Source organism: Scatophagus argus, chromosome 4, assembly GCF_020382885.2.
Source record: "Scatophagus argus isolate fScaArg1 chromosome 4, fScaArg1.pri, whole genome shotgun sequence".
Classification (NCBI taxonomy): Eukaryota; Metazoa; Chordata; class Actinopteri; family Scatophagidae; genus Scatophagus; species Scatophagus argus.
The window spans coordinates 8,279,600-8,294,973 of NC_058496.1; the positions used below are offsets into that span (position 1 = coordinate 8,279,600).

A 15,374-nucleotide genomic window follows, 5' to 3' on the forward strand; every position below is an offset into this window, starting at 1 on the left:
CCATCTAGCAACATCTAAATATTTAACAATGTGTTTATAATGTTGTGGAGGAAGTTTCTCCATCAAGAAAATGGCAGTATTTCAGAGTAAAATTGCTCCATTACAGGAAAAGGTCTGAGTGTAACACAGAACACAATTCATTTCAGATGCATTGTTGACTTCTTAAGGTTCATATTAAGCACTACGTGTATAAGCTATTTGACACTATTCAGTCACAAAACTATTGCACGAAGGAACGCAGGTAAGAGCGGAGTCCATCAGCTTACTGTGGCTACATAAATCAATGACATTATCTTTCTTGACGTGATGTGACTTTCCTGCCACTCCAATGCAGAGATGATCCCATGAAGTTACTATTTGTATGTATTTGTCATTTATGAAATTCAGTACCACTTGCAAACAGGGCATCCTTTGTAAAGAATTGATAAGTTTAATTAATGGCTTTATATTGGCAGCAGGACGCTTACTTTGTGCTTCGGTTCTTCTCTTCATCTGCGTGCTGAGAATCTGTTCCAAAATACATTTGCTGAACACTTACTAAACATTTTCAACCGCATACCTAATGCATTGTTTACTTTAATGATGAATTACGAACCAATATAAGAGCGTTATTGACGAATTTATCGTGGCTCAGAGACCAAATGGACTTTCTCCGGCTACGCAGCCTCCTTCCTCCCTCTGTGTTTGCTTTATGGCAGTTTGTTCATGTAGTTTTAATGCTATACATTGACACAAAGCCCCCGTAGAGAACAGGAAATCAAGATTAGACCGTGTTAATATCATCATCATGTATCGGTTCAGCCTTGATAAACATCATCGTGGACTCCCAGGTGTTGATGTTACTAATAAACAGTTGTGGAAAGTAACTGACTGAACTAACTAAAATTCTGCACTTTTCACTTTGCTGCATCTAGTTGACAGCGTGAATCAGTGGTTACTTTGCAGATGTAAATTATCAATACACAACATTATTAACCAATAAATTATTAGTAGTGGTACGTGTAAGCCGCCCAGCAAAATATCAAGTAGTTAAAAGTTGTTTCACTTTTACCAGCTGCGACATTAGTCGTGCTCGAATGTATCTCGAGTACTTTTACTTTGACGCTAATGCTTTTGTACTTTTACTGAAGTAAGTTTTTGGAGGAGGACTTTTACTTGACACTGAGTATTTCTACGCTGTAGTGTAGCTCCTGTTGCTTAAGATCTGAATAGGCCTGCTTCTTCCATCACTGTATCATCTCAAGGCCCTCATAGTGTGTCAGTTTATTTTGTGCTTCAGTGGTGCAAGTTACCAAGTTATTTTACTTTATAAAACTACCCCAGTCTGTGGGTTTTGGGCTCCCTTAGGGCCAGGGGCCGCGCGGGGCAGCTGCCTTCTTGGTTGGAAATCCAGCTATGATCAACACCAACACATAATAGATTAGAGCTGATCTATAAAGCTTTACTAAACGATCTATTAAACATTAATAAATCCAATATAGGTGCAACTTATACACCTTTTATAATGGTGTCCTAAAGTGACACCACATTGGAAAACCGACGATATAAGCCCCAGATTCTGAGTGACCAACATGTCCAATGTCCACCCCTCAGACTTGTCACTGCTGTGTGTAGCTGCCGTCCAGCAGTGATTGATGGGGCACGTCGCCCTTGCCCTGCACCGAGGACCCCGTCCAATAATAAGTCGTGTCCCTCAGAGATACGATGTTCGGTCTTGCGCTGCTTCTCCTTGACCCGCACGCTGAGATGATGTACAGTGTGTGTGTGTGGCCTGCTCCTTTGCCATTTGTGTGCGGCGTATGGGAGCGCAAAGCTTTCACACGCCTTGCGCACGACTTCATCCTATTGGATGAGCAGGGCAGTGGATATTGCAAGTGATGAGAGAGAGGGAGAGAGAGAGAGAGAGAGAGAGAGAGAGAGCAGCTTTCACCAGCTCCTCTCACCAACGGCAGACACACGGTGCTCGTTAATCGGCTCCAGATGCCTTTACAGTAAACGCGCGTCTGCGGGCTGTGCGGATTGCCTCCTCTCTTCTTAATCACACAGACCTATCTTTGTGTCATCGAACAAAAAAAGAGGAAGATTATGGGATTGCGTGTAATTTCAGAGCACGTGGGAAGCGTATTAGCGAGGCTGGCGGCTGTGCGCCCGTCCTCCCTGTGATGGAGGAGCGCGGTGGTGGTGGTGGTGGTGCATCGGTGGAAAAGAGTGAAAGGTGCGGAGAAGATCGTCACTGAAGACACCGAGGGGCTCCTGCGCGTTTGGACAAGGTCAGAGTCTAGCCTGGATGAGATTATGTCCATGTGGAGACAACAAGGACGGACTTTCATGCTTCCTCTCGAGGGACGAGGTCGCCTGAGGATGTCCCTTCAAAACCAAGAGTTTCACTCCCTGTGTTGGATTGCAGAGGCAGCGAGAATCCCTCCATCTGCATGATCATGGTTGAGTTTTGACAACCTCCGAGCTGCATGGCTCCTTTCTTGCCGCCCTCAGCCTGCAGATAAAGTTTCTTCGCTCTGCTCGACGGCTGGATGATTTGTCGGCCATCGATTCGTTTAATTGCACGCAGTTGAACCCAGTTCAGGTGATTTAGAGGCTGCTGGTTAAAGAGGAGGAGGAGGAGGAGGAAGAGGAGGCGGAGGGGTTGCAGCGGAATTGAATTCCATCAGAGCAGCAACAAAACAGCGGCGGCCAGCTGTGTCTCTGGACGGTCACATCTGTCGTTGTTGTCGTCGCTGTCCATGGTGCTGAACTCGTGCTCCAGGAATGGTGGAGACGCTGAGTATCGCAGTCATCGGTGCTCCCGGAGTGGGGAAAACTTCTATTATCCGCCAGTTCATCTATAACGATTTCTCGGAGGTGTACACGCCGACCAGGACCAGATATGTGTACAGACCCTCCGTCATACTGAACGGGAACATGTATGAGCTGAAGATTTTGGACGTCCCGCCAATCTCCTCCTTTCCATCAAGCTCCAGTCAGGTATAATGTCTCCCTCTGAGGACGTGCGTCCTACCGAAAGATTGAACTTTGTTAGAGAAGCGTTTGTACAAGCTTTGGTGATCCATTCTCAGGTAGCCCAAAACCGCATGTCATTTATTTAAACCTCTTCTTAGTTTTACAAGTGCCCATATGTTCACAGCCAGTGGCAGTCCTCAAAGACACAAATACCAGTTTTATTTATTCTTCTATCACTATCAGATGTCCCTAGTCTACTAGTTGCTATGGAGACCCGACTGATATAAAGCCTGGGAGAGCTTCACTTTGACGGTGCAAACTATCTCCATCTCAACCTTCCTGATGAGGAGGGAATGCCAGCTTGCATGTTGTTGTTTATTAATTGTAACATGTCTTCTGCAGGCTCCCAAGAGCGTTGTTAAAATGTACTCAGGTGAGTTGATGAGAGTATAATGCAGGCCTTGGTAACCGGACTTGGATCTGGCTCCTGTGCACAGAAAATAACAGCAGATTGTGCTGCAGGCATCGCCACAGCACCTGGTTAAAACTCCACAATTTAAAAATAGAACAGACTGCCCTTTTATTCGTGGCCAGGGGTCATATGCCACACCTCATTAGTCGGAGATGCATCTGCTTACAGGATCATTGCAAAAATGCACTGTAGTGCCAAACGCCCAAGGTCTGTAGTCACTTTGCAAAGCAGATTTGTAGCTCTGTCTTCTTCCTTGCCAAGAATTGGAGGTACTGGAAAATCAAGTTTTCTGTCTTCTCTGGGTTCAAGTCTTTCCAAAGACATTACTCACATGCTCATATGTACATCAAAAAAGCATTATTTGATGCTATAGTTGTTTCTCTTGTCCATATACTGGCCTTGAAGAAATCCATTTTGTAATCAGTTCAGTGTTGTGACTGGGGGACAAAATCCAGTCCTCATTCTTTGCAAATTCGTAGGGGTTTTCATACTGAAAAGGCTGTAACTTTGGAAGATATCCACTTGATTTGAGTAACTAGCCTGATATCAACTCCTACTGAACTTAAACATTTTTACACAGACTGTGGATTTTGTCCCGCATCACTTAAGCTGAGGGTAAGATGGGATCTCCTCACCGCCACCACGGAGAGGAACGTTTTGCGTAACCAAAACCTATTTCCATCTATATATGAGAATTAGTATGTTGTTTTAAGCTAAAACGTATGGATTTGGTGTGTGTGTGTCTGTACGCGATTGTGAGAAGTCCTTGGGTATTGGAAAGTAGCCCACTCGACGCCTCTGTCGGCTTGAGGTGTGTATTTGACTCCTGTCCATTGCAGCCTTGCCGGAGAGGCTGTGACTCTTTCGAGATAGAAACCTCCAAGGTCACCACACCTGACTCTGCTGCTGCCGAACACTTCTCTCCTTCCCTCCCCTCCAGTGTCACACATGGGCCTCCCAAGAACAGCTGTGGTTATCTGCACAGGCGAGGTGCCGCTGAGAAAATGAGATCAGGCCAAGGAGGAGGCAAAAAAAAAGAGCAGCTCGAACGTCAGGCCTCCCAAAGTGTTGTTTTGCTGTGCGCTCGGAAAGCCCGCCGTTAACACAGAAAACATTTGACAGGCAGGCTGAGAGGCCAGAAAGATCATCCTGTCAAGCTGTTGTAGAATTACATGTTGCTGTCCTACAAGGTTAAACATTGTGTTAAGGAGTGTTAAGAGGTCTACAGAGAGCTTCATCGTTTCATACCCTCCTTTCGTCTGCTAAGTGGTGGTTAAGCCCCATCTGGGAACATGTTGGTAGGTGTGAGCAGAAAGCCAGGATGAGTCTCATGAGTTAATGTGTGCGAGAGTGTTAGTGTGTGTCCCAAAGGTTGAGTCACCTGAGAAGGCTTTTCAGCACCATTTGGTAACATGTTCTATCACACGGTGTGAACATTTCTTGCTCATTTGAGAGTGTAGAGAAGTGAGCGGGCGCCTGTTTTGCAGGCCCTTTGTGGAAGGAACACAGGCAGAGAAAACCATTAGCCGAGTGCTGCCACAACATTTCTATCAGACAGATTTATGGTCACTCATTCGCTGAGGAACGACCCTGTAAGGCCTGCTGTATTCTTTTTTCCTCCCCAGCTCCTGTCATGTCCTGCTTGTTCAGAAGCCTCTCTTGCTTTGTCTGGTGGTGTCCTCTATTCATAACAACAGCGGCGATGAGAGAGAGACGGGGCATTTTTCACTCACGGCCCTGCTCTTTATTTACCCTGTCGGCAGAGGGATGTAGCCTGGGTCAGGGGCAGTGGACACAATGAACGTCGAGGAGCGCCAGCACAAAGAAGCCTGATTTTAATTTACTTGCGGTACACAGCAGATTGAATTAAAGCACAGTTCCCTGCTGGAATACTGCTGGGAATAAAAGACCAACAGAGGAGACAGCAGGAATTTGTTGCAGTCAATTAGAAAGGTTGCACAGAGTTTAATGGACACCATCAAAGTAAGGGTTACCAAATGAGGTTTTCTTATGTCCTCTGAAATTTGTGATGAATAAGCTGCAAAATGGAGTGAGTCAGTACGCCTCCATGCTTATGCAGCATGGCAATTTCTCATCAACTCAGATTATATTTCAAAGAAGAACAGTAATGTCCTGGCAGGCTACTTGTGACCTCATTTTAACCACGTAGACAGCCATCTTTATCATTTCCAACACTGGAAACAGGCATGATTTCTGTTATTTTACTGTGAGGCCGTAATGGTGTAATGATTTGCTTGCTTAGTGATATGCGTGTCTGTTGTGGATAGCATTATGTTTAGAGAGCGTCTGTTACAGCGTGTCAGTAAGATGTGATGACAGATGGATTTAAGCCTGACAGCGGATTCAACAGTGATTTTTTTCCCCCTTCTTCTTTCTTTTCTTTTCTTTTTTTATCTCTTTTTTGTTCTTGGCATCATGTATCTCTGTGATTTCCTCCCACACAGAATGCTCCCTCTCCCTTTGCTGCCCTTTCTGGACATTTTTCTCAGTTATCTCGGTCGATACAGTGTCTGATAACAAGGTGGAAATCATTGCTTTTCATGTCACACATTGTGTAATTTTCACTCTCGCAGACACGCTAGAAACTTGATGTGTGGATCTGCCGTGTCTGCAGACTGTTTAATAAGTGTTTGTGTGTCATGGTTTTTCCCTACATGAGTTTAAAGTTTTACAAATTAGAAAACCCACTGAGTAAAATAAATGATTCTGTGCTTTTAGGATGGAAACATTTAAATGAACTGCAAACACGTTGCATTTCAGAGAGTCATTCATTAAAGGAAAAATTCAACATTTTTGGAAATACCTTCTTGTCAAGAGTTAGATGAGAAGATGGATATGACCCTTGGGTTTGTGTGTCCATGTGAGGTCCAGGGTTAAAATCAGCATTTAATGATTGTATTAACCAGGATTAGCCATACATGATCCCTTTTATAAGCGGCGTTCAGTGATTATTTGTTTGAAACTGGCTACATACCCTCCTCCCCATATCATCTCAAAGTGAATTACTCCAAAGGACAGTAAAACCTACAGATTGTAATGGCTGCCTGGTACAGGTCACCACTGAGTAATGGGAGTTTCATCCCCAGGGATGTAATCAGTTTTAATAGTGAACCCGCCAGCGTGGCCTATGGGTGGCATATCTCTAACTGCTCAGCACCCTTCCCCCCACCAGGTTACCACCTGCCTCTCTCCTGGCTTGAGTATTGATCCATCACAACCACTCATTTCAGCTAAGCTGCCTCCATTAATATCAGGAGGCACGACAGCTCGGTCATGCTTAAACTGACCACGGCCTGCGGTTGTCAGGGAGACGTGTTCTGTTTGGCTCTTGAGGAGCGAAGGATGAGATGCTCTTTTTGTCAAAAAGACCGACTGGAGGATACAGACAGTGGCACCACACTTCACATTCACGCTCCCACAAGCACACTCTCACATCCTGTGAGCACACACAAATAAACATGCCCACACATGCATTTTAAACGTTTCTGATTTCCGTTAATCAGCAGCATGCTCCTGCACTCTTGTTCTTCATTTCTTTATTTTGCCTCTTGTTTGGGTTTGAAGAAGTAGTGTTGCTGTTTCTAGCCCCTCCTCCACATTTAAAAACAGGACTTGGATGACAAAGAGATATGAGATGAGAGCACAAGCTGCTATTTTTAGCCCCACAGGGATGTGAGGCTGCAACTGAAGCCAATGTTTGCATCTCACGCTGTCAATTGCCTCAGTTATCAGAAAAGGGCTATGATGATATGTTGTGTGATGACGGGGAATGCATCTTGCTTAAATAAACAAAAAAAAAAAAAAAAAAAAAAGTGAATATTTGCTGAGACGTTCACCTGCTTGACGTGACTTTAGATTTCATTTTGGATACTCCACAATAGAGGTGACCAGAAGAAATTACAGCAGCAATAGTACCTTTCTGCTTGCTGAAAACTGATCCAACGTGGAAAGAGACAGAGAAAATAACCGCATTTATACCAGTTTTCACAACACAAGCCCCCCCTTTACTGACTGTCTTCCTGTGCTTTTTCTTTCACTTTCCATGGCTGCGATCTTCATGCCACATGTTTATCTCTGTGCCATGTCGGCCTCATTATCTCCCTGCTGATGTCTGAGGCTGATTCTTCCTCACTCTCACCTAGACACAACCCCACAAACACCCTCCTCCAAACTGACAGAAGGCAAATTATTCCTTGCTGACACAGACGTGTTGGCATTATAATCATTACAAGTTACACTGATCACCGCCTGCTCCCTTAGCTTCCCCTGTCACAGATTATCAGTTCATCTTATTTGTACAGATTGCCTGTAAATATATGTTTATTTGAAAAGCAGAACGTAATTACATTTTCAACACTCCCATTTCAAGTTGCACAAGCTGTTGCAGGTGGTAGATGAAATGTGGAAACACCACATGGAAAATTACTTCCATTAATTCGATCATCACAGCAAACAGTGTTAGAAACAGGGGTCATATTAGCTCCATGCTAATTAGAGGCATAAAAATGAACTGAGGTCTGATAATCAGCACTTTGATATCTGAGTTTTCAAAGCACCATGCAAACAGAGCTGCCTGATCATCTGTGCCTGAGGTCCAGGTGCAACCGTCAAAAAACACAAAGCCAAATTATTTACTACACCAAGCAGAACAGATGTGAAGTCATAGCATATGAAAAAATGAACAGCTTCAGTGGTGGTCATACATCAAAATTGTGTGTATAAGTTGTGTTTGATGAGGAGGATATTTTGTGAAATCATATTTTTAGATCAAAATAGAATTCCACAGTCGCAAGCTGAAGCAAACTGATAATGTATTTAATTTAAACTTCAAAGTCAAAGAAAAATATTAAATACAATATCTTTACCAGTTTCCTTGCCAAGAAACAAATGATTGACTTTCTGGAGTCTCCGCTGGTTGCCTGGCAACTTCACAGTGACGACAAATTGCTGCAACCGGCCAATAAATAGTCTGGCACATAACCCCCTCAACTTGCTATTTTTGCATTTCATTGTTGCACGGATTAAACAAATTATATATAATGTGTTAATTAGTGAGTTTTAAATGTGGTGGTAAGAAGACTTTCTTTGGATGAGGCCAGGCAAACTGTTTCCCCCCTCATTCCAACCTTTATGCTAAGCTAAGCTAACTGGCCACTGGCTCCAATGTCTCATCTCTCTGTAATGAAAGTGAATGAGAATATTTCCGAAAATGTGAAACTGCTCCTTTAAGATCCTCCTGAATTAATTACAGCATGAAATTTAACCTCTGTCTGTCTCTGCTGCCATCAGTCTGCTTTGCGCAGTACAATTAGCATTTAATCGTCTTACATTATTGGTTCTTGCACAGAGGCAAAGTTTGCCTGCTAAATCATATTGAATAGAAATGAACTGAATTGAGTTAACCTGCACACAGTTCCTGAGAGTCTCCAGACCCTTCATTAGCAGTATGTGTGCACCCCAGAGGTTATGTTGACACCCTGTCTGCTCATCCCTTGATCCACTGCTGCTTTTTTCATCTTTTCAGCATTCCCTCAGGGCAGCATTTGTTTTCTCATTTCCCTCCCTCAGCAGATCTTTTCTTCCCACCCACTGAAGCTCCACTATTTTACCCTCTCTCTCTTTTTCATCTGATCAAATGCTTATAAATTCATTGCATGCTGTCAGAGGCAGTGTCGTGGTGGTGATGGTGGGTTGTGAGAGCTCTGGGAAGCAGCACAAGTAGAAGAATTGGTCTGTGTGTTCCTATTGAAGCAACTGTCCCCCATGTAATGTGCAAATGTACCCACTTGTGTTGTGTGTTTTTGCTTCAGTTTGAAGCTCATTACCATCAAGGAAATGTGCACTGCATCACAATGCTTAGCTAAGCAGCAACAAAAGTCAAAAACGGTCACATGTGCTCCTTCTTCTTTTCTTCCCCCGTCACAAGGATCTGTGTTTGCTTTCCTTTCTCATAAGCTGTAACCACTCTGTTTGTCCTTGAACACGTGTCGCTAAGACCCTGTGCAGTGCTTACTGCCGAGCTTTCGCTTTGTTTTATGATTTTGTTCTTAGCCGTTAGACCCCCCAGAGTCATGCCAGCTCTAAGACTTCATTGACTCTGCACTTTTTCACAGAGGCTAAGCAGCGGAGGCAGTCAAACTATGACTCTGAGCCAAATAGCTTTAGAATAATTGCAAAAACACACACTACAAGCTGTTCAGTTAACTGCTGTCTACTGTTTGTTAACATGATGATGTTTAGAGGGAAACGTTTATCATGACAACTTTTCAGTTTGGTGGTCGCATGATAACATTTGTGAGGCATTAGTACTAAACACAATCAACAGCAGATGCTCATGGGAAAGTCTTTAATTTTGCAGGTGTTTAGTCAAACCCAAGTAATGGACAAATAAAAAGTTTGACCTGATGGTGCTTACATGAAAAGTCAGAGGATCAGCAAAGGATCAGCTAGGATTGGTCCTGAGTGGTACATGAATGTATATATCAAATGCCATGACAATCTATCCAATAGCTGACTGGACGTTTCTCTCTAAACTACAAATGTCAACCTCATGGTGTTGAGGTATTTCATAGGATGAATACATTTTGAGGTCTGTTCCAAATCTCTAATGCAATCTCTAGATTAGCCAGCATGTCTAAAAATTCTCCATGTCATACTGAACATCTGTTTTTATTTATATTGTGTATTTGTCTTTTTTTTCTCCGTGTCTGTCCTTTAGGAGTGGCTGGATTTGCGCTGCAGAGGTGTTCGCAATGCCAATGCCTACATCCTGGTGTATGACATCTGCTGCGTGGAGAGCTTTGAATATGTCAAAATGATCAGGCAGCAGATAGTGGAGCACAGGTATGGTCAGCTGCAATTATTAAGCACACATCCACTGACGTACAGCTTGTTAATCCTCACTTGGGATTCAAAATGACATCCCAGCATCACCCGTCTGGAGACAAAGCGCAATTTCGTAAGCTGTAAAATTACACGTTTGTGACAGCGTGACAGTGACAGATAGTCTGCTTGTGGTGATATCTTTTAATTCAGCACACTCCTCCCTGCATCCTGACAGTTTAGTAATGAATTTTGCTTCTGGCATTGCTGCATGAGAGTATGATTTAAAGATTTTTTTTAGGATATTTCAGCTTTTTTTGAACAAAGTACAGCAGAAAAATACAGGAAGCTTTGAGGAAGATACAGTGAATGTCTTGATTTGAACAAACATGACAAACAACAAGGAACACTAGCAGGAAAAAAGACCAATGAAAAGACATCACTTTCTCTGTCATCTTCGCTGTTGGCATGCTTGCATATATTTACATATTGAAAGGTGCAATGAGTGGCCTCGCTTGTTCTCACATGTTGTAGCTACATGTCCAAACTGCCACTGCATGGACCATCTTAACCTTCCTGCGGTTCCAAATGAGCTATCATGAATGTTTATGGCCCGTGACAGGAAAACCATTATCACCAGCAGCTGGAGACTGAAGGGAGAATGCAAGAGGAATGGAGATCAGGAGAAACGTATAATCATAGGACAAAGATTTGAGGTCAGACTGGAGGTGGGAAGGAAAGAGTTGAGAAGGGACAGATGCTGTATATTAACTGAAATCAAGAATCACTGAGGCTGATTGTCGATGTCAGCTATAGCGGATGTATCTGCTTATTTTACTTGAAAATATGTGCTTAAAATGCTGGAAAGATCCATTCAAAAGCATAATGACCTTGTTTTTTTCCCCCATTCTATTTTTACCCCTCTTGCATGAGGTCCATGACAGGGTGTATCACTCTTGTATGCTTTCCCCCAGTTTTTTAGCCCCACACACAGAGAGAACGTACAACTTGTCCTCGTAAATAAACTCAAGCTCGAGCAGATATGCGAGGAGATATTTTTAAGGCTGTTATCTGAGCACACCCAGTGAAAAGGAGAAAAGTGAGATGATTACTGCAGTGTGGTTTTTCTTTTTCAATACATCTTTTAAGAACTTTGCCTCAGGGCTCGAGAACTGTACAGTGTGTGTCTTCCTCTCTGTTGAGCGATATGTCCATCTGTCAGGGCAGACGTGCAAGTATGCATAAGTATGCAAGTCCTTGTCAGAGGATGAGACACGCTGTAAGAAAAAGAAAGTCCTATTCATTGTAAGAGGAAGTCATTAATGTTAGCACAGCAGCTTTAACATTTTATAGCTCAGCTGACACTGAGCTCAGCAAGTCAGCAGATGTCATGTGCTTCCATAATGTAGGAGTCCTCAGTGATTTCAACTTGACCTTCTGTACTTGTTAGAATATCATTATTTTTCATGAAAAACAAAACATTAAAGCTCCATTCAACTCCACTGACTTTGGCAACCAACCAAACAGAAAGCATTCAAAGTGAAAAACAATCTGATTGTTAGAAATCTGATTTACATAATTAGCCATCTTTCCTTCATGGTATTTCCTCTGAGGTCTAATCCGGGATTTTCTCGAGTAACTACTTTTCTCTACATCATCCTCTCCTTTTTAAAGTGGAATTCAATTTTCTTGATTAAATCTGTGGCCTGCAGTGCCTTTCAGTGTGTAGATGATTAACACTTAACAAAAGTTTTGGAATTGGTCCATTCGTCAAAGTTACATCCACCAAAAGTGATTTTTTTTTTTTTTTGTGCCACTCAGAGACTAAGATTGTTACTCTAAGTGTCTGACAACATTATTGCTGGCAGCTGCCCTCAGTAAACTCCAAACTCCTCTCTCCAACTGTGACTCATGTTGCTACTGCCGTCTTCCTGCAACAACTCACCTCTCATGAGATTTCAGAGCGTGACTTCTCCTTGACCGGGACTTGTGCTTCTGGTTAAACAAAAAGGATTTCACTCTTTAACAAAACGTTCTGTCTCTGTAGGGATCCTTCTTGTGATGTTGTCAGACACTCTCTCTCACTCTAATCATTTCAGCCGGTGAGTGGCAAAAAAATAAAAAATAAAAAAAAATAAAAACGCACTTTTATCGGCCATAACTCTGACAGTCAGAGTTGCCCCAAAGGATCACATTGTAGCCAATCTACATCAGCAATTTAATAGACCATATCCAAAACTGAGTATAAAGTAAGTATAAATCACTTACACAACAAAATATGTAAATACAAAGCCCTGGCTTACATATACTGATGCTCCCCTTTAAGTAGAGCATCAGATTGGATTTTCAAACGGCACCAGTGAGGTGTTAGGGAAATGGTTAGACTTGATGTTCTGGATGTATTTTTCACGAACACTGTAGGATCACAAACATAAGTCTTGAATTTCTTTTTGCCTCCCTCTGGCTTGCCATACAGTTTCACACTCATAATACTGCTGTACACCAGTCGCTGCGGAGTGTGGTGGGAGGCCCCTTGAGCCTATGAGCTGTAATCCTCCAATCCACCCCCTCACACCTCAGAAAGAAGGAAAAATTGCACACATGCAGACATCTTGCACATGCCCAGCCAACCACTGTGACAAACAACAAGACAATAACTGTGTTTTTTTAGATGAACCTGTGCTGTTTTTCTTTTTGTTTATTATTTTTTACCTCTCATATGCTCCTGCAGGGAAGGCAGCAGCAGTGAGGTGCCAATCCTGGTGGTGGGCAACAAGAGAGATCTGCAGCGACAGCGCTTCATGCCTCGCAGGGCAGTGTCAGTTCTGGTAAAGAAGACCTGGAAGTGCGGTTACGTTGAGTGCTCTGCCAAGTTTAACTGGCACGTAGTCCTGCTCTTCAAAGAGCTGCTGGGCATCGCTGTGGCACGGGGCATGCGCCAGAACCACACCTCCATCCGTCTGCAGGGGGCGCTACAAAGGAACCGCTGCACCATCATGTGACCCAGAGAGCTCCCTCCACTCCTCTCCCCTCAGGCGTGGAGCGGCAGTGGAGAAAAGGACTTCCTATCTAAATGGCTGGAAATATACCCTGTGGCCTCCTGCTTTACTGAGCTGATTTTTCAAAATGAGGTTTATGAGACTCTTGCGCTGTAAAATTCACACATGGTTATCCAACCACTTCCTAGTCCAATTCTGCCAAATGTATAGATGCTATGGGGGAGATAGAAGAGGCGGAAGCTGGTGGAAACCAACATGACTAGCATTGCACACTTTTTCCTCACATCAACCAGACAGTTAGACATTTGAAGTTGTGCTTCCCAAATTACACAGCAGCGACTCTTATTGAGGGTTGTCTTGTGTAGCTGGGTTTAACAGGATGGAAGCTGTGATTGTGAGACTCAAAACGGAGAGGCAGCAATATCATCGAGTCTTCCTTTTGAATTTGTCATATTCAGTAAGGTCAACAGCAAACGCTCATACCAGACATATTTGGATTTCTTTGATGGTGTGTGGTTAATGGTCAGCAACACAGAATTATGAAGAGCAAAAAACAGCTACTGCTTCACTTCTGGGGCGATTATCTCGAAATGTTTAGATAAGATTAGATGGTGTTTAGCTGTATATTCTGAGAGGTAGCCTGCTTTTTTTTTTCTTTCCCTGTTCCTGTTTCAAACTTGTCCAGCGGTAAAAGCTGTTTGTTCAGACAAGGGTGTTTTAAGGTTGTCTTGCAGCAGAAAATACTGCAGTCCTTATCATGATGTACTGTAGGGCTTTAATCTTCTCCCTCCTCTCACTCTGTGTCTGTTTCTGATGAATACATTAAATCCAGGGAACTGGGGACCTGCAGGAGGCTGCAGAGCCTGAAACGAGAAGCTGTGCATGCAGCATAGCTGTTTATGTGTGTGTGTGTGTGTGTGTGTGTGTGTGTGAGAGAGAGAGAGAGAGAAAGAGAGAGAGAGAGAGAGAGAGTGGGAGATGGAGACAGAGAGAGGCTGGTTTGATAGCTGACATTCAGGCAAGCAAAGGACTGACACAAAAAGATAAGAGACAGATGTTGAAGCTTTGGGTTGGGAAGGAGCAATAAAATCCCACAGGGCTGTCCTGACTGGCTGTGTGTAACACCGTAATATATTAAAATTGTCCCTAAATACGATGAAATCCACTCGCACTCAGCTTATCCTGCAGAAAGCTCAATGACTTACACAAAACAGCCCATGAGTACATCATAGACACACAGGGAACCTTAACAGAGCTTTCCTATCAATATCTGAAGACTATTTAATTGGAAATGTTGTGAGATTAACAGTTGCTTTTTCTTTTGATTAGGCCTAGTTAGATAGTTTGTGAATATGGCCGCACTGAAAGTAAGCAGATCTACTGTATATAAGAGTGATTCATAGAGTAATTGATTTGCATGCTTTTGTTGGTAGAGCCAATGAGTCAGGGTTTAATTGCACTGATGTTTAAATTTGATATTGTGTTTAATTTTTGTAATACATGGTTTTCTGACACTGTAATGAGCAGCTGAGTGGAGTGAATGTGGTCGTTTTTTTCATTGGCATGTGAGAGCACAAGCTCATGATTCTCTGTAAGATGTAGTGCTGAATCCTTCAACCAGGACAGATGGCTGTGTGTAGTTTTTTTTTCCTAGATAAAAAAAGAAATATGTAGCAGAGATACACTAGAAAGCAACTGTGTGTAGCATGAGTTCTCATCAGTTTGTCTGCTGCGCGTTTCCAAATAAAAAGGGCTACAGTTTTGTATCAGAAACATTACTTGTATTTATTTTTACTGTGTTAGTACTGTGTGTTATTTGTTTTTGGGGTTTTTTTCGTTTTTTTGACACATGATGAATTATTAAATGCATTTGAGAACTGCAATCTCACGCTGTTCGCTTTTTTGCCAACACTGCCACCTTGTGGCAAAACAATCTTATCAGGAGTCAAATCAGAGGCTGACAACGGAGCGGGCACCAAGCACTGAAACTCCTCCAGATTTTTGGTTAAAGTTTTTTTTATTGTAATCAACAAAACTACGTGATCTCTCTAATGTCATAATAACCTACTTTCATTTAAGGTGAAAGTCTGATAATAAAAATA

At 42.8% G+C, this 15,374-nt stretch overlaps 1 protein-coding gene across 1 annotated transcript; it reads left to right on the forward strand.

Annotated features, from left to right (window-relative positions):
- Window positions 1-1,382: 1,382 nt before the first annotated feature.
- Window positions 1,383-15,155, forward strand: rasl10a (RAS-like, family 10, member A). Its single transcript, XM_046387423.1, has 3 exons — window positions 1,383-2,982; window positions 10,170-10,294; window positions 13,005-15,155. The coding sequence occupies exons 1-3, from the start codon at window positions 2,767-2,769 to the stop codon at window positions 13,273-13,275; spliced, it is 612 nt and encodes a 203-aa protein (XP_046243379.1). The 5' UTR covers window positions 1,383-2,766; the 3' UTR covers window positions 13,276-15,155.
- Window positions 15,156-15,374: the final 219 nt, after the last annotated feature.